Genomic DNA, 20421 nt, shown 5'->3' with positions numbered 1-20421 from the left:
GCCTCTGTCTACCTCACTGTGTGCAAGGAAAACACTTATTTCACTGTCTAAACACATCTCTTCTTTCCAAATCCAATCAGCTGAAAAGTGTACTTCTCCATTCTTGTCTTTCTCCATCCCATTCCCCACCTTACAACAGCATAACCTCCGACTCAATGTGAGCAATAACACAGGAGATCTGCGAGAGTATAACAAAAGCTGCCTTGGTGTTGTACATTTCCCACGTTTGAACTTTTTGGGTTTTTTTGTGTGGCGCATTATGAAATGATTTAATTGCAGCACGTTAAGGTTAATATTGCTGTGAAGCTTGCAACTCAAAACACCATTGTTGGTGATTTCATCCAAAGAATTTGTGGCATATGTTGTGCAGCCACCAAGCAATGAGAACTTGTTTTTGATTTTGAAAGGGGATGTGGAACAAGTTTTGAAAGTGCTGATATAATTCCTAAGCATCAGCAATTAATTGGCTGTGGACAGAAAATTAGCAGCCAACATAATATTTTTTCATTGTTGAACATTTCTCCAAATTGAAGATTTTTGGAATTATAGTTCAGTTGGTAGCACAGTCGTCTGAGTTAGAAGGTTGTGGGTTCAAGTCCCACTCCAGAGAATTGAGCACAAAATCTAGGCTGACACTTCAGTGCAGTACTGACCGAGTGCTGCACTTTTGCAGGTGCCGTCTTTCGGATAAGACGTTAAACCAAGGCCCCATCAGCCCACTCAGGTGGGCGTGAAAGATCCCATGGCACTTTTAGAAGAAGAGCAGGGGAGTTCTCCCCAGTGTCATGGCAAATATTGATCCCTCAACCAACATCACAAAAACTGATAATCTGGTCATAATCACATTGCTGTTTGTGAGACCTTGCTGTCTGCAAATTGGCTGTTGCGTTTCCTACGTTACAACGGTGACTACACTTCATAAAAGTACTGAATTGGCTATAAAGCACTTTGGAACGACCTGAAGTCGTGAAATGAATGTCTGTCTTCTATTACAATGAACTGCAATATTAGATCACAGGGAATCACATCCACAATGTTAGATCACGGGGAAACTCGTGCCATTAGAAGTCAAAGCCAATTATGGTAATAAACTTTCTATATCAGTGGTCACTTGCACATTTTAAAGCCCTTGATGTAGAATAAAAGTGTCTTGTTTTCCCACTTTCAATGCCTGAAATTATTTGACGCCAAGCTTATTGGGGTCTTAATGCTTGAATCTGTTTACTAATATCTTAAAATTACCCCAATTGAAAAGGGGATACTAATTAAATACTACTGCTTTGAATTATTTATATCTACATTTAATTTTTTTTTCCAGACAACCAGGGGTTGGGAGCCCACAAGGATTTCATCCAAGAGGCTTACCGGCTGCTCAACAGCAACAGTGGCAGCAGCAGTTGGTACAAAGACTTCCTGGACAGACCCGTTTCCAGCAACCTGAAGCTTTGCATGTGAACAGGCCTGCAATGACCATGCAAATGAACAGCACAGCTGGGCTTAACCCGAGGATTGCCACTCAGATCACTTTTCAGAATGCACAGCAACAAATCGTGGCTTCACCAATTCCTGTGAGCCCTCAATACATAGAATTGAGACACAATTCCCAACGATTACCCATTACGGCCCAATTGGCACAGCGTACTCCCCAGCCAAGGCCGCGCCTTCCATTACCAAATCAAGAAATCAGCAGTCCATTTGTGCACCAAATGCAGGGTTGCAAGGTGATGTCGAGAGGTCCAAGTACGCCTTTGCCGCAGTCATCAGTTGGGATTACACTCTTGTCCCAGCAGAATATTTCTGCTCCATTGCCATCTTCACCTCATTCAGTGGAAATATCAAGTGCCCATCAGCATATCCAAACAAAAGAGCCATTAGAATCCACTGCACAGGTTGAATCACAACAGACATTTCAGACTACTTCATCAACAACGTCATCCACTTCTAGTTGCTCCTCGGACAGTTTGAAGGATAGCTCAGTATCCTTTCCACTTAACTCTGTCCCATCCATCTCCAGTGTAGTTAGAGAACATGCAGAGTTGGATCCTAGGAAGATCCCTTGTGATGACTCAGTAGAAAAAGCTTTAGATGAAGAACTTAATTCACCTAAAGAACTAGATGAAGAAGATGACCTTGCTAATCTGAGTCTTGACCCAGACAGTAAGACAGATGATGAACTTGGTAACCTTGACAACCTAGAAACCAATGACCCCCACCTGGATGACCTTCTAAAGTGTGAAGAGTTTGATCTGTTGGCTTATACTGACCCTGAGTTAGACACTGGTGACAAAAAGGACATATTTACAGAGCAGCTGCGTTTAGTGGAATCTGCAAATGAGAAGGCAGAGGAAGGTCAGGATATACTAACTGATCAGGATGCTGTAGACCCAGCAGATAAATGTACAAATGATAAAGTCAGCAAATCTGATATGGAAAAGACAGAGAAGGGAGAGGAGCATGAAAAACCAATGGCTAAATCAGATGTCATTGCAGATACTCTGTCCACTTCTGATAGGATTATGTGCGAGTCGGTGAATAATGTCAATTTGGAGCCTAACACGAGCAGTCAGTGCAGTGATCCAGTCAGCAGGGCCCCGTCTACTGACAATTCTCCTAAACCTACACTTGATCTCGTTCTGAAGGTTGAAGAGAATGTTGCCCAAAATTCAGCTTGCCAGTTTGTAGCAAATACTTCCAATGCTCAGACGGTTTTGGTAAAATCAGAAAGTCCACCACAGGGAGATGATGAGAGAGGAGCAGTGTCAATGCTACTAAGTATGGGAACTGGGCTTAGTGTCAACGCAAGTGTAGCACTGTGTCAGAGTACTGCATGTACTAGCAGTGGGACACAAACAACCACTCAAAGTGGTACAATTGCTTCAAGTGGTCAAGGGACTACACGGATTCCCAGTAATGGGCATTCTAATGTGGATTTAGAAAGTATACCCTGCACATCATCTTCAGCTCAGATAGTTTCTAAGATACCACTGGCTGTTCAGTCTAGGTCGACATTGAGTAAATTTGGATTAGATGAGATGTGCCAACATGTGCCCAGTATGGAGCCGAAACGTCGGTCTGTGGATGACCTCGTCAAAGTAGAGAGTTCTTTGGAGGCAAGTGAGCTTCCACTACTTCTCCATGACTTACTTGAACAAGAGAAAATGGAACTGCAGCAGCAGCAGCAATTGGGAGCACCACAGTGTGTACCTACTCAACAGCAGCAACATTCAGGGCCAAAGGCCCATCTTCCAGTTCTGCAACAGCAGCAACAGCTTGAAGTTTCACATCAACAGAGTCATCCAGGACTTCCCCAACACCTTCCAACAACACAGCAATCTCAGCACCTTGAGGGGCCACCGCAGAATTTAAACCTGCCACAGCAACATATCCTGGGGGTGATACAGCATCATCATTTGGGGATCCCACGATCCCTTCCATCTTCACAGCAGCAACAGTTGACAGCATCACAGCAACGTCTTGGAGCCTCGCCACATGTTGTCATGTCCCAACAACAGCAGCATGTGGCAACAGGGCAACATCCAGCACAGCAGATAGTGGCTTCACAGCAGAGCCAACATATGACTTCACAATTACTGCCAACTCAGCAGTTGGCTGTATCGCAACTGGGCATCATGCAGCAGACGCAGCAAGTTGTGATGCAACAGCAGCAACAGTTAGCCAATGCTTTCTTCCCAGATACAGGTACAGTAGGTAATGAGCAAGCTTGCAGATAATGTAGGATTCTTCTTGGTTGGCCAGTAATGGCTGTTGCACTGAATTAGCAATAGAAATTTCAAGATCCTATCTTCCTGTTCCTCTAGTTCAGGTGGACAGTAAAGATCCCATGGCACTGTGTAATAAAGTGCAGGAAGTTCTCTGAGTGTCTTGGCCAATATTTCTCCTGCAAGCAGCACCAAAAAACAGAATATAGCTAGTCATAGATCTCATGGCTGCTTATGGGATCTTGTGTGCAAAATAGCTGTCGCGTTTACCGTCACTGTGCTTCAAAGTAATTCATTGTACGTGAAGTGCTTTGAGAAGTTTCTGAGAGACGTGATAATGCACTATATAAATGCAAGTTATTTTATGTTTACTTTTTCCAGTAATTTCAATTGCAGTTGTGCAGAATATATACAAAGTGGGTTAGTAATGGGGTTTTTGTATTCATTTTTAAAGCTGATTTTATGTTACCACCATTGCCTGTTTTGTTAATCCAACAGTTACCCGTATTTAATTTATTCAAACTGCACTTGTGTTTAGCAATGCTGTTTTCATTTGTGTCAACAATCAAGTTTCACATCTGCTGTCTTGTGAATGAAAATGATGGCATTCAATAAGAATTTGAAGAAGTTACCATTAACAAATGGAGGCGGCATTCACAACAACCATTACTTTGCAGAAATAAAAAGAATAACTGCAAATGCTAGAAAATACACAAGGGGTCAGTCAGCATCTTACCAGAGCTCTGTATCCTTCTGGAATGACTAGGACTAACTGCTGAAGGTTAAAGCTTGCTTGAGTGTATCCTGGACCCACTGCAGATCATAGTAATTCATTTTGTTTGGTCAGTCACAGAATTGTTTTCATTCCTCATCCTCCACACACCGTAGGATAATTGCCAATCTTGATATGTTCTAGGGAAACCATGTGCTGAGCATGCACATGGAAAATGTCATTAAGATGTTGCAGATAGGTGATGCTGCATGTGATCTCCTCTTGCAACATATAAACTCCCCAGACCTGTGTCACTGTGCCACTTCATTTTTCTTCAGCTAAAGATTCTTTGCTCCTCATGTCATATTCTTGTCACCAAAAAATTGGGGCAAAGCTTTTCGTCATGCCTGGGTTAGATTAGATAGTGTTAAGCATTCTGTTAATCCTGTCTGTCCGGTTTTTGTATTTTTTTCAGGAAGCCCAAGGTGTCTGTAGCAAGAGACAAAACACCAAGAAATGTAAACTAGGCTGTCCCTTTCAGGTGCAGCGTACAAAAAAAAAAGAAAAGCAATGCTCTTGAGGTTTTTATATCTTCACACTCTTCCTCTTAGAGAATAGTGTAAAGTAGTAGAAAGATTCACGGGCTGATAAAAACAGTCTGACAGGCCATAATGTAAACGCTGCTTCCATGGCTGTAACCATCTTTATACCAGCCGATCGGGTGGTTAGTCTTGCACGGTGGAAGGGTTTTATGGGTTCCCACAACCCATACGATATGGGGGGCACCCACACCCACCGGACGCGAGTATCCCGCTAGATGTCAACCCAGAATTCAGGGACTGAGACTGTCTGGAGCGGAGTTTGAACCTTGCACCTTCTGATTCAGAGGCAGGAGTGCTAACACTAAGCCAAAGGCTTGCTCCCTGCTCTTTGGTCACTGATGTTACCATATGACCTAATCATGTTCTTTCTAGACCTCCATATTGTGAGCAAATAATGTGGTTAGAAATCAAAGAACATGAGAATACTCTTGAACTTTACGCTCTGCATTGTGTGTGTTCAAGCTGATCCATGGTCATCGGTCCTGGCAATAGAGGGTGTGCATCAAAACAAAGTGACCTAAGTGGCTTCATAACTGGGGGAGGATGTCTGCACCAATACCTACAAAAGCCTTTAAAATTTGCAATAATCCATTCACATTTGCAAACTTTTGTGCTCATTGCATAAATGCTTGTTGCTTAAACATGATGCAGCGGGTATCATGATAAACAGGGTCTCTGGGTTGAATTGGCTTCAAGATGGCATGCTGGCAAAGGAAAATGAGAACAGTGTTGATCCTATCTGGCAGACTCTTGTCATTCATTACCTGAGGCATACAGTACTCCATGCTATTATTGGTGACTAACCAGCTGTCCTGTTTTATTAATGGAACTTGGAGGGTAGACCTGTCGCAGGAGGCTGAGATTGTTCTCACTCGCTCCAGATAACCCTACAAACCACTGCCCTAATGGTTAGGGTGATTCTACGTGGACATGCAGCAGGGATCTTACCAGTACTCTGTGCTGGTAAGCTGTACAATTTTATCTGTTTAAAGTCCAGCATTACCCCTACTCATACATGAAGATTCCTAAGCCTTGGCTTTTGTCAACTTGGGCATAAGCTCTCAGGACTCATAAGTGGGCCGAGTTACTACACAGAGAGTGTGTACACCGCGTTAGTAGAAACTCTACCTTTGCTGCTGTCTGGGTTTCTCAGTAGTTTGCTTTCGAGACTTTAGGTACCATGCTGGGTTTCCACACATCAAACACTTGGCTGGCATAATACAACGACTTGTCAAATCTGACACAAAATACACGCGTAAGGAACAACTGTGCCGTATTTAAAATTAGGAAACCCAGTCAAGCCTGCGCTGGCACCTGCTGGTGGTAAGAACCTTCTTGCATTCCTCAGTGCAGAGTGTTCATTGGCACCAAAAGAGTGTTATCATTGATGGACATCAAGACATCGTCTGCACAAAATGGAACCAAATTCTGCATAAGCCCACCTTTACATGGTCTCTCTGCACCATTTTCACTGTGTGTTTCTCCCTCAGACACCTATAGATTCCCTTTGGGGAAGAGGATTCAGGGGCGTATCTGGCACCCTTCCACAGACAAAATGACAGGGAATCAGAGAACGCAGCATAACCAATTTGACTTTGTCCTGTTCAATCAGTGAGTTGAACAATAAGAGCCATGATCCTGCCATAATGGGGCAGACAATCCCTCCACAACCTGTGGCTAACATTCCTACTAGGAATCAGACTCTCCCGGGAAAGAGGAGGAAGATGATGACGAATTACGTAGTTACATAATACAGCACAGAAACAGGCCATTCAGCCCAACAGGATTATGCCGGTGTTTATTCTCCACGCGAGCCTCCTCCCACTTGACTTCATCACACCCTGTTGCCTAGACACATTGTTGGACCCAAAGTTCTGAATATACAAAGGCATTTAACACGAGTTGCCCAATGCCTCAGTGTACTGGTTTCAGGGCCATTGACCCTGGAGTGGAACCCTTCATCTAGATCTCATGTAGATCATATTAGGAATTCTTCATGGCTGCATTCTTATGGAGCATAAAGGTCTGGGCCGATGTACATTAATTAACCACACCTAACCCTTATAATACACATAGAATACAGGATCCACCCAGACTCGGCAGGACCTTTGGATAGCATACCCGTCAGAAGCTCACTGTACATCAGGTCCTTTCCTGGTATAGGCAACCCACCACACGAGATGAATCCTGAGTCTCACGAGAGTCGAAGCAGATGGGCGCACTCAACCAGTGAATTTACCAACATGGATCTAATTGGGTTAGGAGAGACACCACCACGCTCGGACAAAATTTGTTCACAAAGGGCTGCGCAGCTGCAAGCAGTCTCTGAAACAGATTGCAGCATTTTATGTTGGCTGCACCTGATTGAGGACCAAATGCAGGCTGCCGTGCTACAGGGAGAAGCAGCAATTTGCCCTGGTCTCAGCATTGAAATCCATGGCTTTCAGTTTATTGCCCTACAGACTGGCATAACTGCATTTAGCGCCATTCCCCTGGGTACAGTAATGACAATTATAGCTACCCTTTGATGGGAAAGGTATTTTTGAGGGCAAGGTAAAGTATATGCTGGAATCTTTTTAAAAGCAAAAACTGACAGAACATGGGTGCCATTCTAGGGATGGCTATGAAAAAGCAGAATCCTTTTTAAGAGCCCTCTTTCTCAAATAAGAGGGTACAGAAATACCCATCTAAACTGCAGCCTTTTTATGGCGTCCAAGAATGCTCACTCATGTATGAACAATATCCACTCCTGGTCATCCTCCAAAGGTTCTGAACTACTGGACATTCCATTCTCATTGGGGCCAACTGCAGAAATTTACGGCTGTATGAAGAAGTACGAGTCGGAGAGTCTATCGAGGAGGGTTACTCACTTCATTTCAGAAGTACACCTCTGATGGGAGTACACTCTAGGGAGTGATGAGATCGTGAGATTTCAGGGCACTATCATGCTGGCAGCATTGTTAGGCAAGAAAGACAAATTGCTAGCATTGTGGACTACGGAAATAGTTTGTCCCAGTTAGGAGAGAGCAGGCTTCTACTTAAGATATTTTGTTCAAAAACAAACACCCTGTACTTGACCTCAAAGTTCAGGAGAAGTTCTAGTTTGTCACTCTAAACAGTCAGGGTGCCCAGGGAACTGGTGAGCTGCCATAGATCTCAACAAAAATCTATGCTTCCATATTGTATGGAAATGCTACCAGAAGCTGCAGATGTAGTTTCAAATGGCAGACTTAACAGTATAACACATCTCCCTTCGGCATGTCTGTGTTCGCAGTGCATCTCCATGTACTTGGACTATTAGCTTATCAGAGACCTGAGGTCTGCCAGTACAGCCTGTGGCAGATGCTAAATGCAGTCTTAACGCCTTGGATTCTAATGTTTTTTAGGGAATTGTTCCGTACAATTCAACAGATTTACAGTATTCAGGGGTCTGGTAGTCCCTTTCAGCAAGTGTCATGGCTGCCTGTAAAACATTATTTAAGAATTTTAAGTCTATTGGCAACAACCATCATTGTATTTCCCAAAGCATGGCTTCAGTTACGCCTGCTCTGCCGGTGGTGTCTCTCCTCTCCTCTCCCTCCCACCCACCCCAAATCACGTAGAACCTCTTATCCAACCAGTAAGGATAGATCAGGCCTTGGCTCTCACATGGTGGTCACAGTGGCGCAATGCAATCCCCTTTGGCTGCCTTCCCCACAGACGTTATCTAACATAGCATAGGGCACCCAACTGCAAGGGAACTGGCACTTAGGGCAAGTGGTCAGTTGATTGAAATTTAGGGCAGTAAGGCCAGCTCTGGAACATTTCCGGACCACATTACAGAGTAAGCCAATTGTATGTAGTTGGACAAAACAGTGGTACACCACCATATAACAAGCAGGGGGACTCATTAATGCTTTTGTCAAAATGTGATTCTCCTAGAACGTTGGTGTCTCGGTCGTAAGATTGTCCTCTCTGCTCAGCATTTCACCAGTATAGACAACATATTGACAGGTGCCTTCAGTTTCATCTCAGTCATACTCATGAGTGGAAGATCCTCCTGGAGGTAGTTTAGGATGTTTTTAAAAGTTGAGGTGTCTGGAAATAGACTGGGTTGTACAGATGGGGCTTGACGTACTCCCCTTTTCCTGGACACACAGGTTTCTATATATGTTTCATCCATGCTCCCTGATCTTGTGGGTAGTTGAAAAGATTGAAATAGGCACAGCGAATTATACTGGAAGCCCCTAATTTGCCCTGGAAACTTTTCTGCCATCATGGCAACAATCCAGCTTGGGGTTGGGGTTGGGGTAGGGGTAGGAAGTAGGCGGGTTTCTTTGGGGTTGAGGTGCTGAATGATGGAAAGGAAATGGAGGATGAAGTTTGCAGAGAAATTAGGGAGATGTGTATTAACAATGGAGTTACAATTGTAGGAGATTTTAATTATCCAAAAATTGTCTGGGGTAGAGCAAATGTTTGTGGTGCGAAAGGGCAGGGATTTTTTTTGCAGTATGTTCGGGACTCTTTCAACATGTTGCTACTCCAACTTGACCTGGATCTGGGTAATAAGATGGAACAAGGCGGTAACTTAAAAATAGGAGAGCATTTGGAAAGCAGTAACCACAATATTAGGTTCAGTATAAGAATAGAAAAAGAAAAATCAAGGAGAAGGGTTCTCGACTGCGGGGAGAAAACAAATTGTAGCACGATAAAAATTAATTTTGCCCAGGTCAAGTGGAAGGAAAAGTTGGCAAATAAAACTGGAGATTAACAGTGGGAAATTTTTTAAACGGGTGATTGGAAAGGCACAAATCAAGTATATTCTGGTAAGGAAAAAAGGGAGGCTAGCGTTCCATTGGCCAGTTAGTCTTCAGTTTTTGGTAAAACACAAGTTAATTATATGACATGAAATTACTAAACACTTGGAGAAACATGAGATAATTAGGGGCGGTCAGCCTGGATTTCTAAAAGGCAGGTTTTGCTTGACAAACTTTATAACATTCTATGAAGAAATGAGAGAGGATAAAGAAAATTGGGACATGGTTTATATGGATTTTCAAAAATATTTGATACAGTACCACTCGAGACTGAATGGCAAAAAAAATGGCACATGGCAATAAGGGGAATGTGCCCATGTAGAGCAATGATCAGTTGGCAGAGGTAGGGGTAAATGGAAGTTTCTTGAAGTGGTAAGCCATGTTCCACAAGGAGCTGCTATAAGCAGAAATGATTTGGACTTAGCAATTGAGGGAACAATATTGAAATTTGCTGATGACACCAAATTGGGGATATGACAGATTATGACTAGGATTGTGACAGACGTAAATAGGGTGGCAGGTACTTGGCAATCCCTCGATAATCGAATAAGATTGTTTCTCAATGAAATAAAAAATGAGTTTAAAGATTGGCCACATTTTTGGTGAGCATTTAGATGGCTTTGTAAACCAATCCTAGAGACACGTATTTTACTACAAAGCTGGCGTGAAAGACAACCCAGTTGATGCTGTAGTCGCAGCAGACTGACACTATTTCCTCTGTCTATGTTTCTCCTCTTCTTTGGCAATCCTAGCTTGTTCAAAATCATTAACTCCGTGCCTGCGTACAGATCGTCACAGATTGCGGTCTTTGATGGTTTTCCTCCCATGGATTGATATTAGTACCGCATTGCTTCAGGTTTGGATTTCAAACTAACTTTACATCTCTTCTGTCCACAAACACTTCTTTGGCTGGAGCTCCGTTCCAAATAAAGTAGTTGTTTTGGGAGTCTGGAGTCATCCATTCGATAAATGTGACCAAACCAGCGAAGTTGGGTTTTGATGACTAGAACTTCACTACTGGTACAACCGGTTTTTGAGAGGACAAACGCATTGGTTTTATGATCATCTCAGCGAATTTGAAGGATTTTGCATAAGGAACGTTGGTGGAAGTGCTCAAGAGTCTTGATGCCTTCTGTCAGTAACCCAGGATTCAGAGCCGTAGCGTTGAGAGAAAAACGGACTTGCGTATCATCCAGTCCTTTTTCATTGAAGGCACTGGTCCTCGTGCGGCCAAAAGGCGCTGAGGCACTGTTAATGCGTTGCTGAATCTCCTCATTGATGTTCGCATTCTTTGATCGATAGCTACCATGGAATGCAAAGTATTCTACATTCTCTAATTGCTCTGTAATGGCTATTGATGGAGGAGAAGCCAAAGTACGAGGTGCAGGTCGATAAAGCACTTCAGTTTTGGAAACATTAACAGAGAGTCCGAATAGAGTGTAGGCTTCAAACAATCCTAGGCAGCTTTTTTTGAAGATCACTGGCAGAATTGAGCCACAATTGTATAGTCATCAGCATACTGAAGATCGATGGTGATGGTGGCGAGAACTTTCATCTTTGCCTGTAAGTGACTTAGATTGAAAAGCTTGCCATCTATCGGTACTTGATTTCTGCGCTGCAGGGTAGATTTACAGAAGCTCGCGATAGAAATGCCAGAAGGGAAATAGCAAAAAGGATAGGTGCAATGACTCATCCTTGTTTTACTCCAGTTTCGATGGGGAAGGATTCAGATTGAGACCCACTGTAGAGCATCCTTCCTTTCATGTTGTGAAGTTGTCTAACAATTGAGCCCAACTTTCGGGAGCAACCGAACTTCCGTAGAGTTTTTCATAGAACCTCTCCGTTCACTGAATCATAAGCCTTAGCGGGGGACTGGGACTAGCTGGATTGTGCTTGCATAGAGCCGGCGCGGACTCGATGGCCCGAATGGCCTCCTTCCGTGCTGTAACCTTTCTATCATTCTATAAGATCAACAAACACCATGTATAAATCACAGTGCTGCTGTTGACAATTTTCTTATAAGTGCTGCACTGCAAATATCATGTCATTAGTACCCCTACCAGGTCTGAAACCACTCTTGGTTTCAGGAAGAATCTTTTGAGAGTGGAAGCCGGCGGTGAAGCTGAATTCTAGGTAGAATTTTCCCTGCTGTTGAAAGCAGTGCAATATCAAGATAACTGCTACAATCTGATTTCTCACCATTTTTCTTAGAGATGGTTACAATATTTGCATCTTTAAGATCTTGGGGGACTTCCCCTGCTCCCAAATTCTTTGCAGTAGAAGGTGGAGATTGTTGGGAAGCACCTCGCCGCCACTCTTATACATTTCACTTGGGATTCCATCAGCTTTATTGTTACGCATCTGCTTGATCGCTCTTTGTACTTCCCCGAGTGTGGGCGAATTGTCTAGTGCAGCTGAGATATTGTGTTGGGGCATCTGGTCAATTATTTGTTGGCTGAAAGCTGAATCCCTATTGAGAAAGAAATGCTTCTTCCCCTCCCTATCCTTAATGGTAGCTACCATGCTTCTTCTGAAGCGGTTCTGATCCGTTAGAAGATGGTTCGTAGATAGCTTTAACGGCATCAAAAATTTCCCGTGTCCCATGACAGTCAGCATAGTCTTGGATTTTTTAGGCTTTCTTTATCCACCAACTATTCTTCAGTGAACACAACTTGTGCTGTACTTCACCTCGCAGTTGATGGTAGTATTCTTTCTTGGCCCATAAGTTAGGATGGTACCAATTAACGAACGCGCAGCACTTACAGTTGATCAGATCTTCAATTTACTGGTCTTTTTCAGCGAACGAATCTCGATGCTTTCTCCTGGAAAAGCCGATTGTTTGCCGGCAGACTGAAGTGAAAAGTAGCTTTTAGCAGCTCACATTGATTATTGATTGTGCCTTGTCCAGCTGGGTCCGATGCAAAGGTCTTTCATAGGCGTTCGTGGAACTCATTTCTTGCATCCTCAGCTTCTAGACATTTCACATTTAGCTTTCTCCCTGTTTTATGGTGTTTACAAGGCTTGTACAAAATTTGTGTACATAGCTTTGTCCTGATGAGTCTGATCAGTCCAACGGTCATCTTCATTACACATAGCCCTACTGATCAGAATATCTTGACGATACCTTGATCAAACAATGATTTAATCGATTAACTGCCAATACTTTGATCTTTGATGCATCCATGAGTTATTTTCATCTTTCTGCCTAAAGAGTGTTGATGATAATTAGCCCATGTTCAACACCTTTACTGAGGAGAAGACGACCATTAAGAGCTGACTTTTCCAACGCCACCGCACCACAGGTCTGCATCTTTGCCAACTCTTGCGTTGAAATCACCCATTAGGGTAATTTTGTCCCCTTTATGAATTGATGTTAGGATTTTGTTCAGTATAGAAGTTCTCTTTCACTTCGTCCTCTGTGTCCATCGTTGGGGCATATGCGGCAATGACTAGGGCATGATGAGCTTTTGTTAGTGGAATATGGAGGGTCATGAGTCTTTCATTTATATCAACAGGCATTTCTACTAGACGAATAGCCAGCAAAGAATGAATAGCAAAGCCCACACCAAACAATCAGTGATCACTAGCCAATTTGTCCTTCCAGAAGAAGGTATAACCAGTGCCATATTCTATCATATGTTCATCATCTGTTGGTCTTGTCTCGGTGATGGCGGCAATACCAACATTGTATCTGGATAGTTCCCTTGCAGTAAGTGCAGTTTTGCGTTCGGGTCTATCATCTTACAAGTCCATTAGGTTTGTAATATTCCAGTTTGCGACTGTCAAGGGTTTGTACTTATTTTTGTATCGAGCACTGGTATGGGTGCGGTTAACCAGCCCAGTTGACCAAGGCGAGCTATTTTTAGGGCACCCTTTAGAGCTCACTCCCCATATGGGGTGAGCAGAGTTAAATAGGGCTGCTCAGTTATACGAGCTGTTGCTGGATTGCACTGCCGCCTTGAAATCCCAGCGCAAAATGACTACTGGCTTGTAATGCTTGCATGCAGGCTCATGACTGAAGACTCCCAGCAATCACCTATGCCTGTCCCCGTCGCCACAGGACATTGGGGAAAAAGAAAAGGAGAAGATGATGCAAAGAAAATGAAAAGGCTGAGAAATGCCTGCACGTGGAGAAGCAGGTGCACAACCACAATCCCACGTTCTTAACTAAGCGAGCTCTTGGCCAAGCAGCAAGGTAAACCCAAGACAATTGGAGACTTTGATCAGTCGCAGTGGACTGCCAAAGATCCATATATTGCACACGCACTGCAGCGCTACATGAGCCATCATAGCCATTAGGACCTTATTGGCATCCTTATCTGCCACACAAGCCCCTGTACTGTTAACAGTCACATCAGTACCGGTAGCCGCGCCATTCCCCAGTAACCCAGCAAGAGGCTCCAGCCCTGTGTCACACTCACCCAGCTTCGATTTCCCGTACCTGTGTCCGGTTACCTGGTGGCTGAGCGCGATGTAGCCTTTTGGGAAAAGGTGCAGCCCCACGCCCGAACCACCCGTGCTCTATCACCAAGGGTGGATCAGATCCGCTGAGCGCCCCGACTCAAGGACAGGTCCCTGCTCGACTGCTGCCTCAAATCCACGGACGCTTCCCCCCCCCCCCCCCCCCCCCCCCACTGCCAGGAGCCTCGCACTTCCGTATCATAGAATCATACAGCATAGAAGGAAGCGAGTCGGCCCATCATGTCTGTGCCGGCTCTTTGAAAGAGCTACCAATTAGTCCCACTCCCCTTCCCTTTCCTCATAGCCCTGCAAATGTTTCCTTTTCAAGTGTATATATCCAATTCCCTTTTGAAAGTTACTATTGAATCTGCTTCCACCATCTTTTCAGGCAGTGCATTCCAGATCATAACAACTCGCTGCGTAAAAAAAATTACTCCTCGTTTCCCTCCTGGATTTTTTTTTTGTATCCCTCTCATCTCCTGACACAAACCTAGCAGGATTGGCAGATGCAATAATACATTGTGGAAATAAGAATAAGGAACAGAAATACACCTCAAATGGTAAGATTTTAAATGGAGTAAAGGAGCTTACTTTAGTATGCAGATACACAGGCCGTTAAAGATGTAGGTGAGGCCATTTTTTAAAAAAGACAAATGGAATACTTGGTTTTGTATCTAGAAACATAGAATACAAAAGCAAGGAGGTAATGTTGAACATGTTTAGGACCTTAGGCCACAGATTGAGTAGTGTGTGCAGTTTCAGGCAACCCATTATCAAAAGGATATAAAAGCAATAGGAAAAGTGCAGTGTAAATTTACAACAATGTTCCCAGGAATTATGGGTTACAGTTATGAGGAGAGACCTGCCTAGTTAGGCCTTCAGTGGTTCCCAATTTTAACCTTGATTTAGCTCTGTGCCCACTATCTGAACTACTTTGGATGCTTAAATTTCTTGCACGGAAAGCAGCACTGTTGTTAGTGAGTTTCAACGAACTACAAGGCTTATTTTGGATCAGCTGTATAGGATTTGACATTTTGACAGCGAATGCCTTTGGACTCTGGCATTTTTATCTGCAATCGCTTCCCACTTTTTGTCTCATTGTTTTATCTGCTGCCACACAAGTCAGAACAAGAATGTTCTTCCCATTCACGTATATGCTCATAAACCCCGTTATATCTTGTGCAGCAGTTTAGATAGTCTTGATAGTTAGTCATTTATTATGCATCAAGAACTAAAAGCAAATGAATGAGTCAGCAGTATATCGTAAAATGGATGGTTGAGCGCATCCTACACGGCTACCATCCATTAAGTCTGGTGGTTGAGGTGAGCGTTAAAAGATCCTACGAAGAGCAGGGAGTTCTCTGATGTCTTGGCAATCAACACCACGAAAAATAGAATAACTCATCATTTATCTCTGCTGTTTGTGAGGTCTTGCTGTATGCAAAATGGCTTCTGTGTTTTCCTATATAAGTATTTCAAAGTAATTCATTGTATGTGAAAATATTTGGGATGTTTCTGAGCGACATGACAAAGCACTATATAAATACAAGTCATTTGAATCTTGCAAAGAAGAATCTCAGCTGGCAAGTTAAGTGTCATTTTATCTGTTCCATGGTTGCTTCCTGGGCATCTCTCAATCAGGTTCAGATTATAGCAATTGGTTTGCAAGACTACCACTTGTAGCACGTCTCACAAATTCACTGAACATGATTGTTTCCAAGTTTAACTGCCAAGAATGGCAACAACTTTGGCAGATTGATACTGACAGCTTGTGTTATGGCGCCTATGCAGGGGCCTTTCTCCATCCTAAATCGCTACCACTTGGGTATGTTTATATGTTGTGTGGAGGAATGCAAATGAAGTTGATAGATTGCCTACCTGGTAGGGTCAACTTCATTCTTTGTATATCTTCCAGTCACCTGAATTCCATGCATCCATCCATGCAGGAGTATGTTTGGTGGTGAAGGGGGAGAGGGTAGCATTGTTGGCTAGCTAGTTTCATTTTGGCTTCAGGCCTAAATGAATTGGTGCAATTGTGCAGGCCCTGGGGTTTTATGCAATGTGGAAGTAAGAGATAACCTGCAGCACCACCTATCTGCAACGTCATGACAACATTTTCATGTGATTGTCCAGCATGTGGTTTCCTCAGAACCTATCAAGTTAGGCTATACTCCTACAGTATGTGAAGGATGAACATCATTCGAACAATGAAGATGATCCTCCCAGGTAGGTAATCTATCTTGACCACTTCCTTCTTTCTCTCTTCTGCCCCTCCACTAGGTCTGGTTTTCTTTTCATCAAATGTATTTTGAATCTAAGCCCATTGGCTGTACTTTACCTCAATTGTAGGGTAATTATATACATTTTCACATTAATTGATGGTGAGATACAGCCCCCTACTCATTTTGACAGACTGCTCAATTCAGTGGGCAATGAATGAGACCCCCTCCACTATGATATGGATGTATTGAAGCATGTTTTAACTTGGTGTGTTGTACAGTTTGAAAAGATTTTGAGTACCAACCAGCATTGAGCATTTAAATTTGGTTCGTGCCACCAGGATTAATACCTGGAGTGGGAAATATGCCAATCTCTTAGATGACTGGCCAGAGACACATCCAGTGGATACATCGTCTGAGCAGGTTTTTCTGGTCGAAATACCCAATATACCAAGTCTCCCAAATCTGCTTTTCACCTGCACAAGTAGAAACTTGGGCAGAAGTTAGATAGATCTATGATAGATCTATGTTTTAATGGTCTTTAATGACCCCCCGCCCCCCCCCCCCCCCCCCCCGACATAATAGCATTCCCGTTTAAAATTTTACATTTTTGTGCAAAACACCAAGTTTCACGACAGAACAGCTACAACACTTGGCCTTGCCCCCCCCCCCCCCCCCCCCCGCCTGTTTACACAGCTTCTGAACAAAAACTTATTTATAATAATATGTATTTAAAGCCAAGTGACAGAATTAAACTTGTTGATTGCTACTTCTCATGTGAAGGGATTAAATTTTCCACATTATTAGCTGCCTGTTGGAAAAGGTTTACTAATGATTTTATAAGTATTTTTGATATTGTAAGGTTTCTAGGAAAAGTTCTAAGGAGCTGCATTTTAAACAGATTTACCAGAATCTCTCTTTTTGTAGATTTGGATAAATTTGCAGCCGATGATATCATGGATCCCATTGCCAAGGCAAAAATGGTGGCATTGAAGGGAATTAAAAAGGTCATGGCACAAGGAAACATCACTGTAGCACCAGGAATGAATAGGTAAGAACATAAGAAACAGAAACAGGAGCAGGAGTAGGCCAATGCGGCCCCTCAAGCCTGCTCCGCCATTCACTACGATCATGGCTGATCTTCGACCTCAATTCTACTTTCCCGCCCTATTCCCTTAGTGTCTAAAAATCTATCGATCTTCGCCTTGAATATACTTAATGACTGAGCATACACAGCCCTCTGGGTTAGAGAATTCCAAAGATTCATAACCCTCTGAGTGAAGAAATTCCTCCTCATCTCAGTCCTAAATAGCCGACCCCTTACCCTGAGACTATGCCCCCTAGTTCTAGACTCTCCAGTCAGGAGAAACAGCCTCTCAGCATCTACTCTAAGAATCTTATATGTTTCAATGAGATCACCTCTCATTCTTCTAAACTCCAGAGAGTATAGCCTATTCTACTCTTCTACTCAATCTTTCCTCATCCCAGGAGTCAATCTAGCAAACCTTCGATGCACTGCCTCTAAGGCAGGTATATCCTTCCTTAGGTAAGGAGACCAAAACTGCACACAGTACTCCAGGTGTGGTCTCACCAAAGCCCTGTACAATTGCAGCAAGACCTCCTTACTCTTGTACTCTTTACTCTTGTACTCCAACCCCCTTGCAATAAAGGCCAACATACTATTTGCCTTCCTAATTGCTTGCTGTACCTGCAGGTTAACTTTGTGTTTCTTGTACAAGGACACCCAAATCCCTCTGAACACCAATATTTAATAGTTTCTCACCATTTAAAAAATATTCAGTTTTTCTATTTTTCCTACCAAAGTGAATAACCTCACATTATACTCCATCTGCCACCTTCTTGCTAACTCACTTAACTGTCAATCTCCCATTGCAGACTCTCTGTCTTCCTCACAGCTTACTTTCCCACCTAGCTTTGTATCGTCAGAAAACTTGGATACATTACACTCAGTCCCTTCATCTAAATCATTAATATAGATTGTAAATAGCTGAGTCCCAAGCACTGATCCTTGCGGCACCCGCTAGTTACAGCCTGCCAACCTGAAAATGACCCGTTTATTCCTACTCTCTGTTTTCTGTCCATTAATCAATCCTCAATCCAAGCTAATATATTACCCCCAATCCCATAAGCCCTAATTTTGTGTAACAGCCTCTTATGTGGCACCTTATCGAATGCCTTTTGAAAATCCAAATATACTACATCCATTGGTTTTACTTAGTTTTCATTGATTCTGTGCAAAATAATAGAAAATCCAATGATTTAGGTAGGAGTAATCCAGACAAATAAAAATTCTATATATCCAGAATGGGAATTGTGTATTGGTGAAAATCTGATTTAAAATTTAAGAATTTTGGAGTTTTTAATTTTAAAATTAACGAAGTGTAGCAGATGAAATGTCACTGTCAGATGTTCATGATTAATCAATGTTCCTTTTTTTTTTATTGATGTTTAGACAGCAAGTTTCATTGTTGGCACAGAGATTGGCTGGGGCTCCAGGAGCAAATGAGCCACAGACTAAATTGCCACCTGGAAACAGTCAGGTATGATAGACACTCTAAAACTGGGTCATGTACCAAAATTTTACATTGAGTAAATATTGTGCAATTTTATTTGTGGAGCAGCACTGACCACGGAACCTGGAGTCTTGCAGGAAGGGTTTGAGAGTCACTGGTCTGATACTTTTAGTAACAGTGTACTAGAGGCCGAAAGGTACAAAGAAAGAATAAACAATGAAAGCTGAAAACTATCAAAAAAGCAGGGGGGAGAGCTGGGATATGCACAAGAAACTTTGGTGGCATCTAAGCATGCACTATGATCTCACAATTCTCCCTTATTGCTGTTCATAATTTCTTCATCCAAAGCCTGATATGCATGCTTTTGTTCCTTTCCTTCTGGTTCCTTTTTTTTTCCAGCAACCGCCTTTCCTTTAGCAACCACATTTCCCTCAGCAACCACCTTCCCCTCAAGCCAGGTACTCTGCTGGGAGGGGAAAATTAGAGGGTGAGTCACCCCAGGACACTTGAATATTGCTTGTGGCTACTCTGACATAAACATTGGTAGAAGCCTAACCTCTGAAAACACATTCACTCACTCAGGGTTCTAACAAATCTGGTGGTTTGGTTATCAGAATCTGCTTCATTGAATTGAAGTTTAAAATGTATTATTCCACACACATTCCATAAATAGTTGTGTTGTAATTATTTAACTTGGTTCAATTCTAAATTGGAGTATGGTTACTTTGTATCATATTAAAAAAGGCAATGCTTTTCTTCCATTCCATACGTTTTTGCGTTCACTTAACTTCATCTGTGGTGGTCTTTGTTTTTTCCCAATGCACTTGCTAGTAGTAATCTAAAATTCAGTTTTCTGTTTTGTGGAGTAGGTCACTGATACTCAAGCTTTGTCGATAACTTAGTCTAGCCCCCCACCCCAATTGTGGCCACCTGAAATGCCTTTGAGTCTGTTTCCCACTCTGTGGATCAATCCCATCTCGGTCATTTGTGAGCCTTCATATTAAATATTACATCCTCCATGATCTAAAAATTGAATTTGGGGAATGCTACTGTGAGCCAGATTTTATAAGGTATCTGTTCCTAATGATGTGAAAGTGCTCTGTTCTCAGAATAGCAGAACAGTTAATGTCACATTTCAGGGGAGGCTGGGATAGAACTACCATTAGCCAAGAAGAGGGTTCTGTGATATTTAACGGGGATATCTGATCAACTGGAATGGGGAAGCCAATGCATGTTGGCATGAAGGTTAATTAAGGGACTTGTCAAGAAGCCAAGAGGGACTTGGATACAGATCGAGCATCAACAAGAGGGACTTGGAAGCATGAATGAAAAATTAAGAGGTGTATTAAAAGTTATGTTGAAGTCATGTGGTAGAAGC

At 42.8% G+C, this 20421-nt stretch overlaps 1 protein-coding gene across 11 annotated transcripts in view; it reads left to right on the top strand.

Annotated features, from left to right (window-relative positions):
• Positions 1-20421, top strand: part of kmt2d (lysine (K)-specific methyltransferase 2D) — a 207723-nt gene that overhangs the window by 138397 nt on the left and 48905 nt on the right. For all 11 annotated transcript variants that reach the window (XM_067976637.1, XM_067976644.1, XM_067976647.1 and 8 more), the window contains 3 exons: positions 1319-3699; positions 17437-17560; positions 18983-19070. In XM_067976637.1, the coding sequence (XP_067832738.1) occupies positions 1319-3699; positions 17437-17560; positions 18983-19070 (2593 nt within the window). The remainder of the gene's footprint in view (positions 1-1318; positions 3700-17436; positions 17561-18982; positions 19071-20421) is intronic.

The sequence above is a fragment of the Heptranchias perlo genome, chromosome X (assembly GCF_035084215.1).
Source record: "Heptranchias perlo isolate sHepPer1 chromosome X, sHepPer1.hap1, whole genome shotgun sequence".
NCBI classification, from domain to species: domain Eukaryota; kingdom Metazoa; phylum Chordata; class Chondrichthyes; order Hexanchiformes; family Hexanchidae; genus Heptranchias; species Heptranchias perlo.
The sequence above is the reverse complement of the archived record's forward strand: the minus strand, read 5'-3'. Positions and strand labels throughout refer to the sequence as shown.